The sequence below is a fragment of the Telmatherina bonti genome, assembly GCF_933228915.1.
Source record: "Telmatherina bonti genome assembly, chromosome: 5".
Taxonomy (NCBI): domain Eukaryota; kingdom Metazoa; phylum Chordata; class Actinopteri; order Atheriniformes; family Telmatherinidae; genus Telmatherina; species Telmatherina bonti.
In genome coordinates, this window is record NC_136623.1 from 25,968,762 (window position 1) to 25,995,525 (window position 26,764).

The window sequence follows — 26,764 nt, forward strand, 5'->3', positions numbered from 1 at the left end:
GGGGAGGTAGCCTTTTTCATTCTAACACATTCATGAATTACACTGTTGTCAGGTGCAACAATTACCTCTGTGGTTTAATTAACAGGAACAAAACAGAAAATAAGAGAGGACATACTTAAAGTGAAAAAAAAAGGATGAAGGCTGATAATGTTGCAGAATATTTCCTTTTATTCTCCTTTACACCACTGGGGCTTTGTAGATGTTGCAGATTTTTCTTTCTTTCCTTTGTCTTGTTCGCATGAACTGAAGATTAACGTGAAATCAAGGCATCATTTCAATGTACTTATGTCCCAGAGCAGAATAAGGTGGGATTGTAAGTGGATGCAGCCTTCAATGGGTGTGTCATGGAGAGTGACATTATTCCTCTTCCTCAGTCACTGTTAGGCTAATGGTGCTGACTAGTTGTCGCAGACTGTTCAAGCTAATGGGAGGGTCGAAACTGCTAATGCGTTGTTGTGATATTGGACAAATGTTCAGCAGTAATGCGCTCACGCAGACCCATGAACAGAAACACACACATGACTGATGCAAATATACACACAGACACCCAAGCCACTGACTGTCTCTTGAGATTAATGTTGGTGTGATCCACTCAGCTGGGCCTGATCACATTAAGATGGATGGACCCCCTGGTGGTGTGTGTGTGTGTGTGTGTGTGTGTGTGTGTGTGTGTGTGTGCGCGCGCGCGCGCGCGCATGCACACAGGGCCCCATCTGTCTGTGTTTTCTCCACAGCTAGGTTCTGTGACCTAACTATCATCTTTAGTGCCCTCAGCTAGGGTAAGCAATACCCTAAGAGGAAGAGAGTGATGGATAGATGGCCCTGTTCTCTTTTATTCTCCTGCTTTTGGTTATTTCTGACATTTATAATGCTTCTGTCATTTTGATTGCATTACACAATGATTAGGAAGAAGTAAATGAAGATTTTTGGTGAAGAAAATATTGCAGTGTTAAAAGTAGAAGAAGTTCATATAAATAACTATAAGAAGGATGTATACAATATTTTTTTTTATCTTTCATTGACGGTTAGGGTTATGTGAAGGAGGAAATAAACCCATTATCAGGACCATTACAAAGAATCTGCACAGTAACCACCAATATTAGACTCTGCTAAGGCAAGGTCCTGGTTGTAGTATTGCAAAGCCCAACTAAGTGCTGAGATTTTGCCGCCCTTTCTTCTCCTTACTTCGAAATGTTTTTAAACAATTTTGCGAGCAGATTGTGTTAAATACAGAAACAACCAATCTGTGTTTGTGCTTTCTCAGAAATAATTTGCTCTGAATGGCTTTTCTGTGTTTGATCTGTTATGATCTCCTCAGATCAGTTACTGTGGAAAAACATCTTATGTGTCTCATAATATGGGACAAATATAGTTCTGAATCCTTAACCTAAGAACTTGTTGAGAATAAAATTTATTTGGGTTGATCTAACTTACATATGATAAGAACATATGATAAAGTCAGCCTTTTTGTACAAAGTAATGTCTACTGCAGTTTTTCATAAACAGATTGAGGGTTTATCCCATGTTCTGTAACATATCTGATTTCATCCTCTGATAGCAGCTTGTTTACATTCCTGTATAAAAATCATTTTCATTTTTATGAAGATTGTTTTTTTTTTTCCATTGGGAAGATTGTAAATCGTGTAGCCAAACCACTCTAACTTTGTATCACTTGTATTTGAGCTTATGATCTTTTGTGGATGTTAAAAGCTTTCATTATTGGTGCTGTGGGCATCATGTTGTTTTCTTTGAGTAGCGGAACTGTGATCCATTATTAGTCATAGGGTTAACTCTGGCCTTAAGGAAAGCCATCTATTAATTAAAATTCTGCTTTTGCAATGCCACAGTGTTTGACGCAACAGTATGTCTTTACAACTAACTAAAGCTGTTACAGGAATCAGTTTCTTTGGAAAAAAAAATTACAATGAAAACTGTGTTTCTTTAATCCAGTGTGACAAGTGGGATGCCAATATATATTCCTATGCTATTTAAGTTTAATTTAGATTAAATTATTAAGTCATCAAAATGAAAATGTTTAATGTTTCATGTTTTTTTGTGTACAATATAAACAAAATAAAAATTTGTAATGACTGAACAGGCTGAATGTTTAATACATATCTGCTAAGTCTGAATCATCATCAGCTGAAGTCCCCCACTAATAACAGCCTGGAAATCACTCCATATTACTCTGAAAGTAGCTTTCCAAAACCTTTTGTCTGAAAACTAAGAACACCTTTTGCTGGCATAAGTGTTAATTTATTAGGACAAGACAGTACAAACAATAGAGTTGGTGTGGTCATATCAGCTGTTGTTATGAATAATAAATTAAACTAATTTTGTAATGAAATATGTATTTAACAATTGATACAATATGTAAGTTAGATTACACTTAACATGCACAAGCTACCTAATTAAAATAAACCAGAGTAATGCAGAAATAATTATTTGTTTACACCCTATTAACTAAGTATATCACATAACAAATATGTAAGACATGCTCACAATCTCTGCAGTTGCGAGTTTATCCCCCTCCCGTCTCGCCCCTGCCCTTTCTTCTGACACATTCACAACCGTTAGGCCTCTACGGGACTAAGTAGCAAGTTGACATGATAGTAGCATGCCAGCGCCCATTAACTTGATGGGAAAATGAGTGGTATTAGTCTTTTTTTTTTCTCTTTTGAGGGCACTCATGTGCCCCCAAATAAGTTGTGCCCTGGGCGGTCGTCCACCTTGCCCATAGCAAAAACCGTCCCTAGGGGATGATGTTTAGAACGCAATCATGTGGCCATGATTTGTGATTTCACATTTCAGTGAAACCTTTTAGGTACTCCCTAAAACCAGACTATAAGTTTTAATTACATTAATAATATAATATATTCTTATCAGACCAATCTTTAAGTTTCTCAAGTTGCCTTTTACCTGCTTTTAAAAATACCTTTTGGGTTTTTCCCAGATTAAAACAAGTCAAGTGGAAAAAAATAGCAAAAGTAAAAAAAGGTTTACCTTTCAAATATTATTGATTAAAGGAATAAGTATCTTTACACCAATAAGTAACCCCTGTGGATGTGTATATGTCTATATTCCTTTAAATAAATGGTTTTATTTGACTTTTCTGTCATGATTTAAGCAGTTAAGAAATGTCATCTTGGTCACAGAGATTCCAGCAGACTGTGTACTCTGCCCTACATCTGGTGAAAGATTTTTTCCCCCACACTATTTCTTTTAATTTCTTCAATATACTTCTTCTGTTTTCCTTTATGTCTTTTAGCATTTACAGTTCACTTTTGCCCATTCAGGTTCACATGTACTTATTAGAATAATATATCTGTAATATTAGAATTTATCAATTGCAAGTTCAGTTATTAACATAGTTTTAATGTAATATAGTCCAGCACTGACAGCTTTTCACTTTTTCAAACACCATCACAAACCAGTCTCTAAAATGTTTAAATAATACATCTTTTCCCTTTTTGAATTCAGAAATGGTGTCCATTTAAGTCTTTTTGATGACTTCTTTTTCTGTTTCGCTGTGGGGCCTGTGTAGGTGTCTAAACGCATGTACCTATTGCAAGACTAAACATGCTAGAGGAGACCTGGCCAGTTATCCCATTGAGGAGCTTGTGGAGAGAGCCAGCCAGTCTTTCCAGGGTGAGTGCATTTATTCCCAACACAAACACACACCCAATGCGACTTAGCATTTTGACATGATTTAAAAAAAAATGAGTAAAGGCAATTTGCACAAGAAGGGCTACAGTAAAAATTAATACATTTTTTGAAGTCAGACATCACACATTAATGTTCATGATTCATGTGCTGTATGGCTGACCAAACCAATACAGAATATTTTAGTTTGGTGAAAGTGTGCAGTGCTTTGGTTAAATTTATTTGTGTTTGTCCACTATTAAATCTGGTTTCAGTGTGTCTGTGTGTCCTATTAAGATTAGGTGGTTTTTAGTAACACATGTTGATGTTTTTGTTCTTGGGTTGAGGGTCCAGCCAGCTGGCCCTAGTTTGATGCCAGAGGAACAGCTGTTGTGCCCTGGCATCTGTTCCTTAAGCGCACTGCGAGAATCCCCAACTGCACAGCAGGCTATGCCTCTCTCACAGCCCGAGGCGGGTCAGTCAAGGGCAAGTCTACACACTGATAACCCAAAAGGCCAGCTATCTCATCAAGAAACTACTGAATTATACAGCTTATGGTTTACAGACCATTCTCAGCTTTCACACCGATCATGTGACTTGGATTTGGTCGATGTTTGTGGGTGGAAAAAGATGAACCAAGCTGGTGGACTGCTAGCAGGTTGGCTGCTCCTGCTAGCTTTTGGGTAGAAAAACATGATGGTACAGTAATGCTGTGCTTTTGGATGTTCCAGTGGACATCCCAATGATGGGATTTTTTATTTTCCAGACCGCCTTCTGAACCTGACTGACGGTCTAAATACATTACTGTCATCAAACAGGATGACTGGAAGCACTTTTGGCTGTTGAAGGAGCACTTTATTTGCATAAAGCATCGAATGAACTAAATAATCTTAAATTTGTCCGTAGTGTGGAAGCACCTGCAGTGAAGTAAGTTAGATATTCGACATTACATTTCACTACATTGTAATTACGAGAGATGGTGATGACAGTTTCTATGGTAAGGAACAATTAGACTTATTTTCCATTTGTGGTGTCAGGAAACGGCGGTACAATAGCAATGTTTTCTGTCTGTAAGGGTAACATTAACCCATAAATATAACATTGAAACATCTACAAACAAATTTTACGTTTTATTAAAGTTATATGTGTCTACTTTTTTCCTTTTTTTTTTTTTTTTTGAACTCGTCTTTAACATTAACAAGAAATACTTTGTCTGGGGTACTTTCCACAGTTGAATGTGTGATACCCATCCTGCCACAAAATAATTCAAAGCCTTCAAAGACTGGTGTGTTTCTGAAGTTACCCCAATGAAGTGCAGCCATCAGTTGACATTGTAATTGTAAATGTCATCGTAAGCGACAAGCAAACAAAAAAATAAACACTTTGATGTTCTGCTGATGGAGTGTGTAAATGCAGTGTTTTGTAACACTAGGCATGCTGGATTGACTCAGTTGTGTTGGCGCCCAAATGTACCATACACATTACAAGTGATTATAATTGGAGAGTAAAACAGCAATTCTGCACAAATTTCTAAACACAAATGATAAATGCATTTGTTTGTGTCAGGTATTCTCTTCAGTTTAGATGTCTGTACAAATGTGACTGAGTTGCATTTAGGGCTGCATGATATTGGGAAAAACTGACATTGGACGTTTTTTCCAGCCCTGCAATATATGTTGTGACATGAAAAATACAGAATTTAATTTTATTGTGCTAAGTCCTGATTACATGTTTCATTTATAATATGCAAATGTAAATTTCTTTTTACCATTAAGGTTTGTTTCTTGCCATTGGAAATAAACAAGCTTGTGTGTCGGCTTTGCTGTATGATTGCAAAGCGGAACCCTGGTAGCACTACTTGTACTGCCAATGGAGTAATGACATGAAGAAAAAGCCGAGAAATAGCAGTGTCAGATTGGACATTATTTCAGCTGATTAAGGGATTGTAAAAACAAAAATGAGAAGATTATACCCTTGAAAAGGACATGTCTTTGTAAGTCCCACCCAGAACACGCCAAAACAGCTGCATCCATGCCACTGCCACAGGCTGGGCAGTCAAGGGCAAAGTCACCAGCTGCTTGAACCTCAGTGTGTGTTTTTACATACGTGTGATGTGTGTTACATCAGGGTGAAAATACACTTGACCTTTACTCGTATTTTAGTGAAGTTGGAAAAGAAAGACACAATATTTTGGGCAGACCCTGTATCAGCTCCAAGTTGTCTCATAATATCACGCACAAACAGCTAAGCTTTGATTTGTAAAACAGTCACACACAGTTACAGCCCTGGTTGAAACAGTTGGCAAGAATTATATCATTAATGAGCTAAATGAAGCAATCAAGTCACAGTTATCAGACCGACATGCACTCAAACCGATTATATGTATGATGTGTGTATGTGTGTGTGTATTGTAGTTATGTTCATATTACGAAGCCATGATCCGTTACATTGCAGGAAACTTGAGCCACAGAGACAGTTAGAAATTGTTTTCAAAACAAAGAAAAAGGAAGTAATCGGCTGCAGCCTGTTATGTTTTATAGACAGTTGGCATAAGACTGAACCAGAGATAAATCCGTTTTCACAGTTATTCTTTAGCTGCCCTTTAGAGCTACAGTGACAGTCAAAATGTTGCTACTGACTTACTATTTAATTTCTATTTAAACTTCCCTAAACTAGCTGAGACTTCCTAATTCATGTCTACTGGTTTTTCCACACATGCACGTTGAGTAAAATGTACACTTTCACTGGTGAATGAGATAAGCGGGTTTCATTTCAGGAATAATTTGGCTGGCACACACTTTGGTCATCTACTGTATATTTTTTCTGTCACATATGATATATTTCTCCTTTGTTAAACAAATTAAATGATCTCTGACAACTTTGAATGAAAGGCACACTGCCTTCTCTATCAGATATTTTTGTTGAGTTTGGAATTACATTACGGCATTGCAGTGATGGCCTTTTTCTCTCTGTCTCACTCTATTAGTCACCTTATTCTTATCTCAAACAAATTGAGCTCCATGAATCGAACCTCCAATTTGATTTAGTATTTGATGTATTTTGAATGAAAATAGACAAAGTATGAATTGCTAATTTTTATTGGCCAGTCAGCCAGCCTTAGGGAACTTTGATTGGTTTATCTCAGGGAACTTTGAAAGGATTTATGGGGTTTATTCAAATGTGATTTGAGGTAAATAGCTCTCATTCCATCTGGAAAAGCTAGAGAGAGTGAAAGTGCACAGCTTTTAAAGTAATCTGAATTATTCAAATGTATGAATATATAATTTTTAACATCAGAGAGGTTTGTTAATGCATGCAGGTAATGGAGGCTGTGGATGTCATAGGAAATGACAAGGTTGTGGGTGTGTATGACTGTGGGTGAGAAGTCGAAGGATCCATATGTGTAGGTTTGTGTGACAGATGCTGAGGAGGAAGCTCTAGGTTGCTCTGCGTATCGGGGGGTGTGTGTGAATCTTCTGATGTGTGTTCAAGAAAAACAACAACAACAAAAAAAACAAGCCTAAATATATTTGATAGCTCACCTCTGGGGTTCTTTGTGTGTTGTACATATATGATAGGGATACAAGCTTTTTGCTTTTCTTAAGTTCTCTTAACACAAACATCACTGCAGCCATCAAACTGTTTTACTGACCTTTATCTCATCTCTCCTGTTGTGTCTCTGAGTCTACACTGTCGTGTCCTTCTCTCTTAGCCCTTTTCAGTTTTCACAGCATCTTTGTTCCCTTGTTTGTTTTATCCACTTACAAAGAAAAATATTTTCGACTCACGCCATACCATGACTGGAAGAATCTTTGAAACTTAAACATGCGCTGGAAAGTACTAAATCTCATATTGTTTTGAACAAAAATGACTTAAATAAGGGAAGTCACATGAAGCACTGCTGTTAGCCATCAATATTCTCTTTATTCACTGTTACATAAAGCACACCCCCCATCTCTGTAGGCATGTAGTAAAATATCATATAATTCATTTATATCAGTTTGCAAGCTGCCCCTTGTGTTAAAGGCAGAATGAAAACCATTGATGAATAGCTTCAAGCTGTTATATCTGTCACATAAACTGGTGGCAGCCCCTGAGAAGATAGAGTATGCAAAGAAGCCAGTTGGTTAAACTGAGGTACCTGGGCTGTGTAAAGAGAGCTCTATTTTTGTTGTGGTCTTCAGACCCCCACTGTGGCTGAGGCCATGTCATTTTAAACTGTCAGTTTGATGTTTTTGAAGTATCTGCCTAAAACAGGATGTGACGCTTCCTAGATACAGACACACGACTATCATTCCCACATGACACACCACATTAGTGTGTGACATGCATCTCAGCAGCCACGACACAGCTTGGATTCTGGGCTCAGGATGGGGTTGGCATAATGAAAACATACAACTAAAACCGCATGCCAGCAGTACTGCTTCATGGAGAAGTAATTGAAGTGCTCAGTAAAACACTAAAAGTGCATTGTAGCACCTGGATCCCAACATGGGCCAGTCTGTCTTTGTACATAAATCTGACAATATTATCCATTTTCCCTCATTTGTTTGACATCACAAGTGCTTTTTTTTCTCCTCTGTTTTTTAAATCATGTCTTCATATACTGAATGCAAAAATTCCCACTAATGTCCATAGACATCATCTGCTATTTTTCTCATTTCCACATGACTGCTGCCATCAGTGTTGAACACAGATATTAACAGAAATGACACATCTTAGTTTCTGGGCTCCAGCTGGATGACATATGACAGATAGACAGATATGTGGGCTAGCTTGTTGGCTATCTCCAACATCTGTGACAGGTGTCAGCTTGTGTTTACCTCTGCGACTGCAGCTATGTGACACATGGTGAGAGATGCTGCCAAAGTTTGCTAGGAGTGATCCTCCTACGGCTGAGTGGATCACTCAGGTTCAGTGTTCAAGTGAAGTTTAGTGCCTTCAAATAACATGTTAAATTGGATGACAAGACAAGTCAGTGGACCATATAGGTACAACTGGTCATCATCATCATCACAGTAAAGGCTGTCGAGTAGCCAAAGTTTGATCAGTAAGATATCTTTTAGATAAGAAAAAGGCAAAATGATTATCAGAAAACTTAAACTAAGGGATGGAAGCAGAGGCTTCAAGATTGACAGAAAATTGATCATACTTTAGTCACCAAAGTGTTTTTTATTGGAAAGAAGTGGAAAAGTGCTGAGCATGCAAGCACTAACACAAATTTCCTGTGTGTGAAAGCAGTCAAATTCATTATCCTCTGGAAGAGGTTCTCATGGAGAGGCTGAAATGGATTTTCTGAATCGCTTCCAGGCCAATAACTTGCTGATATTTTTCACACAGACAGGCGTTTCTCCATGTGTGCTTCAACTGTGAAATGGTTCAGTCTGCAACAACATGTACTTGAGTTTAACCAAACACTCTGCCACCACTACTAAAGCACCACAGTGATAAAAGTTGTGTGCATGATGACATGACATTTTTGTGGGTTTTTTTGTGTCAGTTCTGTGAGCATTTTCAGGTATTACTTTCGTGAATGTTTTGGAGCTTATGTCCTTATATGTATAATATATTTTTTCTTACAAATGTTCCTTATGTGCTGTAGATTTCATCATTTTTCATTATCCATTATTTCTTATTTATTACAACATATTTTGTAGACGGTGATGCACTGTCTTTCTTTCTACATCGACTTGTAGTTTTGTATTTCATCATGATTGGTTTTAGCCTTAAAAATAATAATGATCCCCCCCCCCCCCCCCCCACATTTATAGCATTTTCCACCAGTTCTTCCAGTTTCATATTACAGGTAAAAAAACAAAAAACAAAACATTGTGCAAAAAACATCCGATCATACCATAGACTGTATATAAAGAGATGGACGGAGCCTCTGTGACGTCACCCATAGGTTTCTGAAGAACTTAATTGAAGCTCTTCCGTCGCCATGTTTGCAGCGTCATGCGTGTCGTCTCACCCAGAAAATACAAATATGGACAAAGAGGTGGGGCTGCGAGGGCAGCCGTGAGCGTCATGGTGGATGATTGACATCGAGCGAACTCCTAGCTTTCTGTAGCTAAAAGCTAACCGAGCTAACCCTGAGATAATGGGAGCTAACCAGCTAATGGAGGTAAGCGGGCTAAAGCTAAGTCATGTTGTTAACCGGCTAAAAACCGCAGTTGTTCTACGTTCTCTTACTTGAAGCCGCATATTGGTACCGGTCAATCAAAAGGACACGCCCCTAAATTTGCAGAACTTCGAGATTAAATTACTTTAAAACGGGCGAGTTAGAAAAAAATTCACTCCCCCCACAGTTGTCATGAAGGTAAACCTGACCTAAAAACCGAAAATGGATTTTTGAACCAGGCTGTAAACATGTTTATTTCTGCCGTGAAGTTGGCCTTTTTAACATGGGAGTCTATGGGGATTTGTTCTGTTTTGGAGCCAGCCCCTAGTGGATGCAGGGGGAACTGCCGTTTTATGCACTTCCACATAGACTTCACTTTCAACCACCGGAGGTTGCTGCTTGTATCATACACATTAAGTAGACAAGTTGTGTATGTGGTTTTTTTTTTTTTTTGTTTCCTTTTTTTTGTGAATATGTCTGATAATGTTATAAAGAACTTGAAAGCACAATGGATATATAATATCTTCAGACTAAGACATAATTTTTCTTTATCCACTTTTTGCTCTTTACATTCACTCATTAGGAGTCAGAAACTTTTAGTAAGTCAGGTGTAAAAAAATAATTACTATTAGTGTAAATGGTAGATGCCGATATTCTAATTTCTGGGCCATGCTTAGACAGCAGCTTTATGATTCCAAATAGGGGAGGAACTTAAGAAGCCGCTTTAACAATGCAATTGGCTCCACTTGTGCTTTTAATGAAACAGACAAAAAGTTTAGCTGTCAAAAATGCAAAAAATTATTATAAGTATGAAGATTCTGTTGAATCAGATCAGCGCTTTGTCTAATGTGCACGTAAACACACTCACATACACGCAATGTTTCATGAGACTTTTTCTTCTGGCAAGATTTGGGCAACCCAGCATCATCACTTCTCCCACCCATCCTTATGCATGGACATGATGCTGTTTATGTGTGTGATAGTGTGTGTCTTGGATTTCTATAGTTTATAGTTTTTATAGTTTGACAAGTTAAAATCCAGTGAGGCACCAAGTAGGAGGGAGGAGGCCTGGTTTCCTGTGTCACTTCATTCACCATATTAAATATTTCTGTGTCTTGATTTTAAAATTGAGCTAAACTGCTGCTGTCCTTCATTTGTGTCTCTGCCTCTGTATTCTTGTTTGACCTCTTTTAATTCTCTCCCTAGGCTGGACAAAAAGACAGCAGAGGGTGGTGTGTGTGCACGCTTGTATGTTTACGTGTATGCGCGTGTGTACCGTCTTGTCCTGTGATAGAGTGCCAAGCTGGCAGCCGAGAGCAGTGAATAGGGGGCCCCTCTCATACAAAGAGAGCACATATACACAGACACACACGCACGACTCACATTCAGTGCCAGACTGCAGGCCACCAACCGCACACCTGGCATGCTGCTATTATGTCACCAGTGTGTTGTGTGTTTGTCTACACGTGTGTGTGTGTGTGTGTGTGTGTGTGCGCGTGTGTGTTTTGTGCATGATTGTATAAGTCCAGCAGACGCCATCTGCTCTGTCCTCTGTGAACTTGTCCACACCCCTCCTCTCCCTCTTACACTTTTCTACATCAAAATAGTTGAAAACCTTTGACACACACTGAACTTTCTATTCATTCTGGTTTTTAATGTCTTTGCGACACTGTTCACACAACACAGCATTAAATTTTAATTTTAAATGTTCTTCTTAATTTTGACACCCAAATCTTAATCAGCTTGTGGTGTATTGCGGTAAAAAGGTTTTTGAGTTTAAGGTATTTTCTGCATTCTATGAGTTTTTATTTCAATAAAATGCTGGTTTCCATGGGGACCAGTCAGTCTTTTACTTACATAGACACTTTCTAAAAAGACAACAGTGGAAGACAATAAATAATAAATCAATATTATTTGTTTTAATGATTATATACCAAATATGTTGTTTGAAAGTTTATTCTTTTTTTATGTTCATAGTATACAAACACCCAAAACATGACATTAGTACCTGCAATAACTCTGCACACTATCCTCAAATCTTCTCATATAGAACAAACTTTAATGTTGGAAGGACCAGTAGGGGCAACAACTTGTCCATAGACTTGTGGATTGTTCATTAAAAGTTAAATTGAAACATCTTGCAGCGTTAGCAACACTATCATTATCCCAAATATGCATCAGTTGATATTAGGATGCAATGTGACAACCAGACAAAACCACAACAACAAACTTATATGCTGTGCATCAAGATTCTGTTGGAGTTAAAGTATGTTTTTTTTTTTTTTTTTCCAATTTTTTTTTTATTTATCATTTTAGTATTCCTTATGTTGCTTACAGAGGTCTTGTCCGCAACTGTTTAACAATTTTGAATTTTAGAGCTGCTGCAAGGAGGGAATATTGAATAATCTTTAATGTAATCTTAAGGAACATCTTTTATTCAAACAAGTGAATAAAACACACACACACACACACACACACAAAAAATTGTACTTTGTATGGAGTAAGACAGAATTCTGATTTTAATAAAACACACACAAAAAAAAAAGGGGGCGATGTCCAAATGGGAGTAGGTAGAAGTCTAAGACTTATCTAGACTTGCACCGTTGTGCCATATTCAAACAAACAAAAAGAAAATAAGCTATAAAAGGAACCAACATTCATAATAATCCCATAAAAAGTCCAAGTTTTAATGTTTTTAATGTTGATATAATATGACAATCAAGCAGGCAACATGTCCCAGAGAATAGCAGAAATGGTTATAAGTAAAGGAAAAAAAGGTAGAAATGGCAAATTGGGAGTCATATTTCAGAAGTGTTGTGTCTCTATAGATTTGTATAAAGCTCGAGACTGAGAGTTGATTTCCTCTAAGAAACTGTTCTATAGTAACACCCCCATCAGGGTAATGGTATGATACTGGCTGTCAGTTCTTACAACTGGTTTATTGAACATAAGATTTCCTCTCAGTGGATGATGTTAGGTTCACTTGTAACAGTTTCTGAATGCTGTTTGGCAGTGAATCAAGTCTTCTTTGGTTAAGAAAGCATGTATTAGAGGGAATTAAAGCTATACTCTGGTTTTTATGATTCTTTCATTTTGTTGTAAGTATTCCCCATACTCCAAACAACACACCAAGCATATCCAGAGATTTAGCACTGATGGAATCTTTCATCTTGTACATTAGTGCAACTAATTTTGATTTTTATTTATTTATTTTTTTTAAATGTGTAAACTCAGCCCAAGAAATTTTATTTTGGTATTTTTTTCCCCAACTCAACATTGTCAATCAGGATTTTTTAACGGTACAAGTTGGGCAATTTCCAAAAATTATGTATTCAGTTTTAGTTAAATTTAATGAGAAGTCATTGTTGGAGGAAATGACCAACAGAAGTCAGAGCAATGATCCTTGTGGCACCCCACATGTTACAGCCTGATGTTGTGATTTGACTGTGAATTTGGGCAAATTGAGCTAACTTTGGATCCCTAGCAATGACCCTCACCCCGTTTGTGTTTAGTTTCTGAAACAACAGTCTGTACTCCACAATATCAAAAAGAAAAAGAAAAGAAAAACACTCAAAAACCTAACAGCATATTTTTTTTATTTTCAGTTCAGTTGATGTTACCTTATCAACTAAGTCAGGTGATGTGGTTCAACATATTGTTGTTTGTGTAATGTACTTTTTTCTGTGAAGTTTTACAATATCTATTATTTCCTTTACACTTGTGCCAAGTAACAACATGGAACTGCGGAGTGTTGTAATTTCTTAGACCCTGGCCAGACCAGGACCAACATTAACAAATAAAACAGGTTCAAAGAAGCCATTTGCAATTTTACAAGTATCAGCTGGGTTCTCTGTATTAGGTTGTCTTCTGTAACCAGTTCTCAACTTAGGCTGTAGAGTGAAATCATAACTTGAAGCTTTTTGTGTACTGGAAAACACTTAACCAAAAGTAAGGCAGTAAATGGAGGCTGAAAAAAAAAGGGATTTAGGAAACTCAGGCAGTTGGAAATGAACTAAAACTGGAGATTAAGGCTGATTAAAAACAAAACAAGACACTCAATTCTTATGTTCTGTTTTCCCCCTTTTCACTCCTCTTTTTGATCATATATATTTTATACTCTTTTACCATCTTTTCTTTTCCTTTCTCTCCTCTCCTCTCAGCTGAAGGCTGTTATGGCTGTTATCTTCCTGCCCAACAGCATGTGGGGGAGGGGACAACTGTTCCCCAATTTAATCAATAGGTGGCAGTAGGAGACTTAGGTTAATGTTCAGACCATGTGCTTGGTTCCCTGGCCTTGTTATTGTCTGCTTTACACACACACTCTCGCACACACAGAGTCTCGCACTCAGAGCCGACTTGTGTCTGTTAAAATGTTTGACTGCTGTAAGGTCCTCTAACTCACTTTTGAGTTTTAGTTTTTTCTTCTCAAGTGTTTTTCTATGCGTACATGCTAGCTTTCTCAAACTGTTTATCACTATGATAGTCTGTTGTTCACGTACCAACTTCCTCCTTGACAGTCTTTGGAAGTCACAAAAAAAGTAAATGTCACCCTTTCCTCTTTTATAAAAGGTTTGTCAGCAATGCTCTGTCATTCAAATAAAAACATTGGCGAAGGTGGTTATGTCACATTGATGTTTGGCATTCAGTTTATCTTCTGCATGCGGGGACTTTCTGAGAATGATTGCATGACATATTTCTGTGCTCAGCTGCACTGCGCAGCTTGCTCTTCACATAGTGGCATTTCTTGAATTGTAAATGAAGTCATAAGGAACAATGTTATTTCCATATCATATGTCTTAATTAGTCATGGTATACTTGACATACATGAGAAGGAAAAAGAAACCAAGGAAAGGAAAAAAAAACTGCATGTGGTTTAAATTGTGAAGTTTGTGTGTTGAGCTTTGAAATGTAGACTTGGAACTTGAGAAACTGGAACGGGTGAGATTAATTGGTCTGATCTGCATTGTTCCTTGTTGGACGACTTTAAATTTTTGGCAGTGCTTTAATCACACACCCCTGCAAGGTATTCAGGGTTGTATGTCAGAAAAAAGTGTTGATTATTATCAAAGGAGACATGTTATTTGTTACGATTAAATCCTAAACATATCTGTTTATAGGTCACTGAATACGGTCCTGCATTTAAAAACTACAGCTTCTTCTTTCATAAATGATCAATTTCTTTTTGTTTGGCCTCTCTGAGTAAGTAAAACAACGAAATATTATTGGATTAAAATGATTGTGGTGAGCCTGCTCTTCTTTACATACCCAATAGTGATAAAGGAAAATGATGGATTAGATTAAAGGGGTGCCATTATGGTATTTTGAGTTTTCTGAGCTTTCTACAGTGTTACAGTGTTGAATCCTCATCAGACATGTGAACGGCACTGTTTTCTTTTTTATCACCTAAACGCATGTTTGAGTTTGAGTTTGAGTTCCAGCACGCTCTCCGTTCGGTTTCCATAGCGACGAAAAACGCGTCGTTTTAGAGAGTTTTTTTCTACTTCGGAATCCTTGTGACGTCCCGGTGGATAAGGTTCGGTGATTGGTTACCTTCTACTGGTTAACAAGGGCATGTACAAATACATCAGGCGGGTGGAAAACGTCGGATAAAGTTATTTCCAACGATGGCTGGTGAGTTTACCAAAGAGAGACATCCTGCTGCATTCGTTGCTGTGGGTTGCTGTTTTCCACTTTGTTTTCAGGGTCTGATTCAGATTCCAACATGTAGGGCTGTATGCTATGTGTTGACATTGTATTTTGTTTTGTTTTTTATTGAGTTTATATTAGCCTAATCCTTCTGTTTATGAGATGTTACAATGACGGTGAAAGCAGTTGCGGTGCGCGCTTCCGATGTTGTGCAGTGGCAGGAGGCGGGGCTTAATGCGGAAGAGTCTTAATCAACTCGTTTTGCCCGCAGGCTGATCTGACAGCCTACGGAGAGGGTCGGTCTGAAGTAAATAAAGCGATTTGTGACAATAACTCGATCAATCCCAGCCCTTCTGGTCTCAGAAATAAAAATAAATTAGCCTGAAATAATAATAGTTCCACTAAGTTTCATGTCATTTGATGACTGTCATGTTAAATATTGACTTTCCTTTCAGCTTTGACTGACTTAACAGAAAAATATTTATTTTCATGACTGTTAAATGCTTCGCTTTATTGAATAAATTCACTATTTTTGTGGATAAGTTGGTGGTTATGACAAACTTGTTTAGGGAAACCACTACATCATGTAAAAGTGAATCTTCAGGTTTTAAAAACAGAGGAACATGCTTTTCTTAAATCTAAAAACATTTCATTTTGGAATCCCAGCATTAGATCTGTTTAAATACCAATATTTGTTCAAATACTTGTTTACATTTACTGATGTACTGATAATCCAACATAATGGTTAAAGCAAATTCGATCCAGTGGATTCTAAAGATAATCAAAACTTTATTCACATGACTGATACACAACAATGCTGCTGATATTGCTACAAATTTAGTTTACACTTAATAAATGTGTTGTTTGCTGATTATAACTAATAAACCATCTGCACTGATTTCATCTCATTTTATTTCACACGATTGCCTTTGTGGCTAAGATCATTATTTCAGCTAATGTTTAAGGACAGCATTTGTATATCTTTTAGATCTCCACTAGTAGATAGTTGATGCATTTATAGTCGCAACAGGTTATTTAAGTAATTTCATTTTAAGTCTGTTCTGAATAATTGTCTGCCATTCAACAAAAAATTTACTCTGTTCCGCTGTACACTTGCACATCCTACACATCAGTTAATTGCTTTGTCTACCTGTAATTAACTTGAACCTAGCTAGCATCAATGTTGTGATCAACACAACTCATTAATTTTAAAGGAAAGAGAAATGAAAAGAGGGAGGCTAACACAACGCTTACAACTAAGACTTTTTTTTTTTTTACAAAGAAAATGATAAAGAAGCAGTAATCTTGCTTTTTCAAAACATACCATAAGTTCCAAGATGTTCTTACATTTCTTTTTGACTAACTTGTTAGTTTTAATTCTCAGATGCAAACTTCCTTTTTTTCTAACGTAGTTTTAATCTGATACAAGTTGGTCAAAATAAATATCAGATCCTTGTTTTTTTATTGGATGGAAAGCTTTGAGACTCTGGGTTCACAGAGCACAGACAAAAATGATCTGTACTTTTATACTCTTACTGTTATATAGTGTAATAAAATCCATTACTTTGCTTTCCATTGTGGTTTTTTCAAGTCCTTTCCCTGCTTTCTGTCACTTCATCATCCCAGCTCTTTGATCTCCATTTTAAGTTAATACCATTTTTCTCGCAATCTTGATCATTTAGTCATAGTTTAAGTCAGCTGTCCCAATTTGAATTTATTTATAACTTAATTGCAATGTCCATTTAGTTTTCCAAAATCCTTCTGTTATTACTCCTTCCTAGTCTTTGTGTCTATGTGACACTCATCTTTCCTTCTGCTCTCACTTAGTTCACTTGCTGAATCACCTTTCTAACCTTTTTCTGTCAGATGGGTTAAAACAATGCTAGTTATGAAACGGCTTAACCTCAGTTCATGCCCAAAGGCAACAGCATCTTTTATTTTTCATGAAGTTGAAATATTAAAGAAAACCTGCAGAAAAATGTTATTTATATCTGCATTAATCAATTCCTAATATCCAGATTAAATTTGAATAAGACATAGCATGATGAGGCGTCCTATTGATGTGTAGAAATTATGTAAAGATCATGATTTGAACTATTTCAGTTGTTTTATGTTGTGTGAAGTCTACAGCAACAAATATTTATGTATTTATTCCCTTTATAGTTGTAAGTTATACTTTAAAGCCTTTTTACACCAGTAAGTCCACACAAAGATCTGAATCGTAATTATTTTATATGATATTCATGTGATCTAGTCAGGTTTGGTTTCACCCTACACAATATACATGTAATAGCAGTATTTTGTGATTTACATTTGTCCTGTTGTTGTCACTTGCATTATGTGACAATCTAAATTTTTAGATAGAGCTTTTTAGGGGAAGCCACATGTTTTGTGTCGGCATGTTGGCAGGTGGCAACTATCACTTACTGAATGGAGATAAATAAATGAACATCATTTTGTTGCATTGTATGGATATTGTTATGGTGCAAGTGACAGCAGCACCAACAGAAAGCACAACACTTATCAGTGCATTAATGTACAAGGCCAGATTGAAATGGTTAAGTAGAAGATACCATTATAAAACAAAATCCCAAATAATTTAATTTTGTTGCAGTTTTTTTTGTTTTACTTTTATTTTTTTAAACAATAATAATATATCAGAAAATGATGGTATTGATAATAGTTCCTGAGGGCAACAGGAAATGTCAGGAATGATTTCCGGTACCTTTCAGTCTTGCATTGGACTTGACAAAGCCTCACACTGAACACAGATTGTTGTGTGTCACTGTGTTGTGTGGAGGATGTGAGGGACATCAGTTATCTCCAGGCTTATGCAGAATTTTATCCTGGACAAAGTCTAGCAGCTCCAGAGTTATCCCCAACATGGAACTAGCCTTCATGATGAGTTTAATCAGTCTCTTGCATTGTCTTGCTGTCACGCTGCTTCTGCTGTCCCAGCAGATTGCTGCAAAGCTGATTGCACTTCCCAATGATTCATTTCATATTAGTGTGTTAAAGTAGGGTTGCCTCTAAAACATGCAGAGCAGTGGTACTTGAGGGCCAGGATTGTCAAACGCTGTATTAAAGATGTGCAACATCTTGGTACAGACATTAAATGATCTCAGCCTCCTTAAGAAGTAGTTTACTCTCTAGTTCTTGTAGATGGCCTCATAGTTGCATTTCCTGTCTGGTATGTTGTGTAACTGAACTCCTGGGTACTTGTACTCCTCCCCCACCTCCACCTCTTCACCTAGGATGAAGTCCGTGTAGAATTGGATAGTTGGGAGAGACCACAAATAATTCACTGGATTTAATAAACCTGGTCTGCTCTCTACAAATGCTTCAATAACTCATATTTCTCATTTTCTGATTTGGAAACCAAACCTAATCTGGTATTGAGATGCCAAAGCATTGATGAAAAAAAAAAAAAAACTAGCTTCATTTTCCGAAGGTGCCTATGTGTTTCAGTAGACATTAAAAAAAATTATATCCTGTCAGAATGATTTGTTGCGTTGTGTAGTGTTTGTGCATGACCATGAGTGTATGTTTTTCCCACAGTTGTATATATTTTGATACCATCAGGGGGTCTCTTCACACCCCCTGCAGGAAGCAGTTCTCACATAGTAGACCACCCGTGGCCACAGCCAGAGCCCCTGGTGTTGGGTGACATGAAAGGGCTACAGGGAAGATGGTTGATGCGCACACACACACACACACACATATGCAAGCTCACACACACACTTTAATGTGTAAATACACAGAAACAGTTCACAGAGATGTTTTCAAATGCTTGAAACTGTTGTAGTTGTCCTCTAGTAAATGATCTTTCTAACTCTTTTAATTCAAACTTCTCTTTCTGCTCTCGGCAGTACATGGCTTTGCCCCTTAATAAACAACCTTTGTTGTGTCTCACTGCTGTTTAAAATGGAATGTAGCTCCTCATCCCCATTTACTAAAGCAGTAAACTTTTCATTTGTAAGTAGCAGCATGTTTTATTAGTCTTAGACATTATAACATTTAATAAATGGGATGTCTAATTATATTGGTCTTACTGCTAAGGTGCAAAATGACTCAAGAAACCCATGTCCCAGATCAACCCATGTCCCACTTATTTTATATGGGACGTGGCTTACCAATGTTTTGACTATTATAACTAAGAAACAATCAAATAAAAACTGTACTAAGGGAGAACAAATTGATGGAGCACAAACTCTTCTGTCCATTGTGCTCAACAAGATAAAAATGACATTTTTTCAAAATTGCATATTAATCACAGTTTGTGTTTAAGATTAATGTTATACTTGAACACAATTTGATTTGAATCCAGTAACTTATACAAATAAGTGCTTTCCTACCAGTTGTTTATTTTTAGTTTGGAGTGTTATCAGATGGCACATGCTTGCTCAATATGCAAATTAAGTAAGTGGGTGGTGAGCTAGCATTGTCAGCCAAACCTAGCAGGTGGAGGTTTATTATTTGTCTTGGTCTAAGGATAATTTTATTTTTCTTTTACAGTGAAAATTTTGTATTCTAATAGTTTAAACTTTCAAAAGAACTAAACATTCAACAAAATCTTTATTGTGCAAACTTTTTTACACTCTGTTGTTTAAATTTGGTTAAGTAACTGATGTCTTCATTATTGTGTGCTATGAAAGAGGTAGATTGAATGGAATAAACAAGGAAAAAAATTCTTAAAAGTGCAGGATAGTGTAAAACATTAACAAACGAGGAAACAAGACAGCACAATACACAGAGCAAAAACGAGAGGGTTTTCTATGACCAACTCAACCAAACCCACAGACCGCGACACCATCATGCAGACACAGGCTGCATTTCAATTACCCCTAGAATTGCGCAAAACTTACATTTCACAATTTCTGAAAAAAATCGCTAATGGAATCACCTAAATTTCTAAAAAAAAAAAAAAAAAAAAGTATTGCTAAAAAGTTGTTTAAAAAAGTTGATTTTTCAGACGTTATAGAGGTACAATGCAAAACTTGAATGAAAACACTGTTTTCCGCAGTTATGCATCCCCAGATGTGACGTATTAAGTCAGGTGACCAGTTTATTTCTGGTAAAGATGCCACGGTATGGAACAAAAACCAGCAAAATACAGCAATAAATTTAAAAGGAAAATGAGAGAGAATATCTGTGAAAAGCCATGGGAAATAATCTGCAGTAATTAGAAAACCGCGAGATAACGCCTCATGTTTACTTTTCTCATTAAATCTCATCAGTTGATGGAATTTCATGAGAACTGTGACTTATGCGTTAAACACTGTGCATTGGAAATACCTACAAATCACAGCTGTGATTTGAATTTTACAAATATCGCTTTTATTTAGTGAAAAATGGTCCTGGAAAAACAGCTATTGTGACACGTCGCAGCATCGCAGTAATAAACTGGCTTTAGTTTTGCTTTCATTTTTGCTGAGGACATAATGGGACACTGATTAAATACAAATAAACATGGACGAGGTTAGTGTTCATCGATTAATTGTCCAAGGACTTGTTGTGATAAAACTTTTTATTCAGTTTCCACTTTTCACATATTTGTGCTCAGACCAACCAATTTTAGGTTTTTCGGTCAAATGATGACTATTGTGTTTTACAATGTTTGCTGCTTAAGTCCTAATCTTTAATAAATTTAATTTAGTTTACTACAGAGTTCCCACTCTGTTAAATTACTTATCCACTTCACAATGACACTTTGCAGATTGGGCAAAGCTGATATATTCGTACTTGCAGTGAAAAATTTAGAAAATAAACAAAAACTTGATAGATGAAAAATTGCAGGAGACAATTTCTGTGAAGTGCAGAAATGAGTGAAAAACAATTGAAGGTGTTAGAAAGATCACACCATTTTAATTAATTTTGTTAATTTTGTTTTGATGGTCATAGGGAGTAGAAATTTTTTAACTGGAATTCAAAATTGTCCAAATAGGTTTAGAACAAGGACACATAAGGATCAGCTAATAAAGAAAAAAAGTCAAGTCTCACAAATCTGTCTCATTGCTGTTTTAATTCTGCTCTGTAAAGCTCTGTAAAGGTCTGGAACTAGTGAATGTACATCAGATAATAAGTTCACATCTACACATTCGCATCACTGGGTGCAGTTTCTGTTCCTATAAGGCGAGGACCTGCCTTTTGTGGTATCTGGAAGGAGCTGGCTGTGGGGGAAAAATGACAAAGGACAAAAATGAACACTAAGTTTATCTTCATATTACATAAAACAATACCTGGTTTTACCCTGCATGGGATGTTTTGAGTGTTTACCAATAAAAACCAGATGATTTTAATTAAAAAAACACAATTTTTTAACATTAGTATAGTTGAATGTCATCACAATTAGGTTTAATATGTTGTATACAGCTGAAAAACCAAGTTATTGTGCACTACCCCTTTAATATGATGCAGGTTTCAAGTGTTTTATGTGGGGGGGAGGGTGTCTTTTTACTCATCTGTTCAGACTATACTTAATCTTGAAATTCTGCGTCATTAGGGGCGTTTCCTTTTGACTGACAGGTAGGTAGTAACACAACCACTGTTTTTAGCTGGTTAACACTGTGCTTTAGTCTGCTTATCTCCTATAAACTGGTTTGCTCTAGGTTACCTAAATTAACTCTGAGCAAGAAGCAGCTTTGAGTAAGGTAGGCATCAATCTACTTTGAGATGTAGATTCTGAAGCACTAGCTACACTTTAGTCCAGTAAATAGCACTGCTGGTTTGTTGACCTTTCATTGCGACTGCCGTCGGCAAAGTATTATCATCAGGTATGATGCTAATAGTATATAAAGACCTGGACAGATGGAATTTTAACTGCTTTCTTCAGGTCTAGGAAGAGTAATAGTGGTCATGAAGGCCATGGAGACTGGCTTCTAAGTGACTTGTGGAGCCTGATGCATGATGCTGAGTAAAAATGAGGTGTAATTTTCATTTGCTGAGTTGAAAAGCTTCAAGTCATCTACATTCCTACAGTGAACGATCTGCATCTGGTTGTTCATGTGGGTGACTGTCCCTTCACACGTCTCTTCAGCCACAGTTTCTGTCACTTCAGGTCTGCAGCTGAAGAAGTCGCTGAGTGCTTCTGCCTGACTGGACAGCCTGTCGCCACATCTGTCACTTTGCAGAACACACTGTACCCAAATTCCTTCTACCACCATTGCATGTTTGTGTGCATGTGTATGTAAGAACAAAGTGTTTGTGTTACCTTGTAGCTGAAATTTTATAGACAGTTAAGAGATTTTGATCTTTAGGTTTTGGTTATTTGAAGTGATACTTTAATGGAAGCCGTCTTTAACATACCTTGATCTCAACAGTTTTTACACAATAGTGATCTTTCATTGTGGTGCCAGCAATCTGTCACGTGTATATTATCCATCAAGAACTGCAGAAAATGCATGAAAGCTTTAAACTAACTTGTAATTCAAGAAAACTTAAGTTTTTATTTTCTCTAACCAGTACAACAAGCTGTAAATGAGTTCATGCAAATAGGATCAACTGTGTGCTAATCTTTAACAGGCTTAAGGTGCTTGACAGACGTACCATGATGTAAAAATTTTGGACAACTAATTTGTAAGTACGGATTTACATTTCTTAAGAAAGTAAAGCAAATGAACAATTTTTAAAAATCTTGACATGTTTAAGTTGTTGAACAGCCTACAGATCAGTTGGCCTTAATTATATTATATTCCATGGTGAACTTAATACTTCCATTAAATCTCTAAAAAAAGCTTGAATCTTATATTAGCCCTAAAGCAAAGGGAGAGTTGTGCTGCTGAACAGGAATAAAGTAAAAAGATACCATATGCAACATTTGCAGTTTTCAGCATCCATCTTGCACCCTACCTGCAGTGTGAGCTCTCTCTGGTCAGTAAAAGACAGGCTTACTTTGACACTTGTCCTATTTGTTGCTCTGTCCTTCTGTCGTTTCCTTTTTCTCCCTTATTTTGATGTTTTCCCACGTGTCTTTGCTGAATAGAATGGCCAGTGTGTTGATATATGTTTTCTGAAATATTACATATTGCGTGCAGTGAAACTTAGCTGCAACATCATGCGGCATCTCTGAGGAAAAGGTTCTATAGTTCTAAAGTCTCAGCCTCAAGATGCTGCAGAGCAGTGATGGGTCCAGGAATGTGCACTGCTAAAAAGAAAAAAAGACAACACATAATCATTACCATGTTACTTAAAGGCAACTCCACCTGCTGTTGTACAAATGGGATCGACAACAGGTGGAAACAAAACCCCTAAAAAAAGAATGGCGATGCAGGTGGTGACCACAGACCATTTACCTGTCCTGATCCATTCTGGCACATTTTTGGACACATTAGCATTTTGCCAATGCCCTGCTTCCCAGCACAGTGGCAAGAATATGGAGGTGACACCAAGAGGGTCATTGGAGGAGAACCACCGAGCATCAGGACCACTTTCTGCTCTTTATTGAAAGGAAGAACAGGAAGAGCACTGGCTGAGCCATACAACATGACCGCCAGCAGCCCACTAATGTTCATGATTCTGCTTAAAGTGTCAGAAACTATGTGCATGAAGGAGAACTCTTTAATGGTTTACTAATATTCTGAATATTGTTATGAGTTGTCTGCGATGGACTGGCGAGTTGTCCAGGGTGTACCCTGCCTTTCGCCCAAAGATTGCTGGGATAGGGTCCAGCTTTCCCGCGACCCTTCATCGGACTAAGCGGTTAGGATGATGAATTAATGAAGGAATGTTATTAGTTATAAAAGAACTAGTTGGCTTGCAAAAGAACCTCACAAGCATTTCATTAATATGAACCAGGAGTGATTAAGTTGTAAAATAGTCAAATAAAACATGCAGGGCTGTGGTCCCAAATCTGAGAAATACTAATGTTTATGCCATCCTGTTAAGCTATTGATTATGTAGCTGCTCTGTGTGTCCTATATGAAAAATGACAGTTTTGATCTGTGAGAAGTGTTGGAGGGTTTGTGACATGAGAAAATCATCAATACTTGGAGATGAAGGTGGCATATCTAAACAACACAAACATAAATGCTCCACTTCTGTCGTTTATTTGACAAAGTGATTGACAAAATTATTTATATTGATTTGATTACATTTCTTACTCTGCATTGTCAACCTTTGGCAAATATGACATTTTAGAAGCTACATCAGGACCACCTCTGCAGTTTGGCAAAGCCATTGTGTAAGGCATGCTTAAATTTTTTCATTTTTGTTAAAGTATGTCTTTGTTGACAAAAGAAAAGGAAAAAAACACCAATTTAGAATTCAGTGAGCAGTGATCTTTTAATATGATTAAATCAGAGTTAAACACATGCAGTCTTGTGTCCCTTTTGGCAAATGAGGATTAGTAAGCCTGCATATGGCGTTTCTGTTTCGTTTTTTTCATTTCGTAAACAAACTACAGCTATTATTCCAAATCCTTTACACAGAAAATGTTACATATGTTTCCATAAAATTACTGATAATTGCATAATAAGGTAAGAATATTCCACAATACAAAGCTAAATTAATGTATGCATAGTATTACATGAACTAACACTAACATAATTAACAACATACACAAAGTGTAGAGTTCATCTGGGCTTTGCTGCTGCAACTAAATGCACATAAACAAACACACACACACACACACCACACAAACACTAGCTAAATGACATAAAAACACAAACATGATGCCTGCTGGTGGCTCATGAATATATTAGCATAAATACTGACCAGACATTTTATTATTTAACAAATTAGTGCCTGCACAGGGACACTTATTCACACACAACACACTCACACAACCAAACATTCAGAAAAATTAGGTCAACAGCCTGGAATTGAAAAGAGTTAAACCTTATTATGTCATATTAATAATACAATTGTAGTGCAGTGTGTGTGGCTAAGTGTGTGTATGTGGATTTTCTTTGCCTGTCTGGGACTATTTGAAGTATTTATATGTGTGTTTTTGTCCAGTGCCTTGATTTCTTGACGGTTGATATGAACCATTACCACCTCAATGACTTTTTAATAGGAACTCATTTGCATAAATCTCAGTGTTGAACGTGTGTGTGTGTGTGTGTGTGTGTGTGCGTGTGTGTAAGTAAGAGGGATGCCCTAAGCTCTTTGCTGTTCCTGGGGTCTCTGAAGCATACATAAATGAGATCTGTCATTGTAGCTTCTTTTGAATCCCTCTCCCCTCTGTGTCACAAGCTCCCTGTAGTCTGATCCACTCGTCCAATCAGCAGGCTGCCCCCCTCAGTTTCAAGTCTGCCTTTCATGACGTGGAGTACAAATTCATTATCCTGATAGATGGACACTGGGTTATACCTCAAGCCAGTGTGGGTACTGCACTCAAACTAGCCTTGCGCTGGTCCTACATGACCAAGCAAACCATTAGAATTTAGGTGAATCATTTACTCACCTCCTACTGCAGCACAAATGGGAAGTTAAAAAATGCTAAAAAATCACATAGTTTTGTACCTCTTATAAGCATCCTTATTATTTTTATTTTTCCTTGAATGAACTAATCATAGAAACAAAATTTATGCAGAACTAAACAAAAGTTTGGGTAAATTTATTCATTCTAAATGTAAGGGTGGATGTGTCCAAACCTTATACTGGCATTATTAATTCATCCATTAAATTATTTTATACCTTCATTAATTTAAAAAAAAAAAAAAAAAAAAAAAGAGGAATTAGAATAAAAATGCTTATAGTTTATTTCTGAAAGCTTTTTTTTTTTTTTTTTTTTTGCCCAGTACTAATATACCTATCTAAAAAGTTATGTATGTATATTCTGTAGTATTAAATGTCAGAATTCAACTTAAAGGCCTGCCAGAGTATACGAATGATGGAAGCTAATTATTTTTTTCATGTAGATATTTGTGTATTTAAACTTTTGAGGTAGTAATTGCCGTTAAATGACAAATTGGCATAAACTAACCATCTGGCATACAGCATTAATTTTCAGACTGGTTTCTCCTTAAATCTGTCACTAACCATTACAGCCAGAGATGGAGCCTCACCCATTATTGTTGCTTACAGTAGGGCTGCTTGATTTTGACAAAAATTCTAATCACAACTGTTTTGACAGAAATTGAGATCTCGATTATTTAACACAATTATCCAGTATTTTTAAACAACGCTGCGCGTCGTGGTCTTCTCGACTCCGTGTCGCGCATTATAACTGTCTAATGCACGGTTCCAAGTTGTGTAATCCGCTTTTACCACTTGTATAGGAACTATTTTATGATGGCGTCGATGTACATTTTATACCAAACAACCGCTGTCAAGCTACAGCATGCTTTTCTCATTCGCCTGTTAAAAGGCAGCTGATTTGAAGCAGCTGATTAACGCGTTGCTATGGTAGCGCCC

General features: G+C 37.0%; 1 protein-coding gene across 1 annotated transcript in view; it reads left to right on the forward strand.

Moving 5' to 3' along the window:
- cdkal1 (CDK5 regulatory subunit associated protein 1-like 1) overlaps positions 1–26,764 on the forward strand; it is a 242,924-nt gene that overhangs the window by 102,517 nt on the left and 113,643 nt on the right. The window contains exon 8 of the mRNA XM_079240730.1: positions 3,545–3,648. Within this exon, the coding sequence (XP_079096856.1) occupies positions 3,545–3,648 (104 nt within the window). The remainder of the gene's footprint in view (positions 1–3,544; positions 3,649–26,764) is intronic.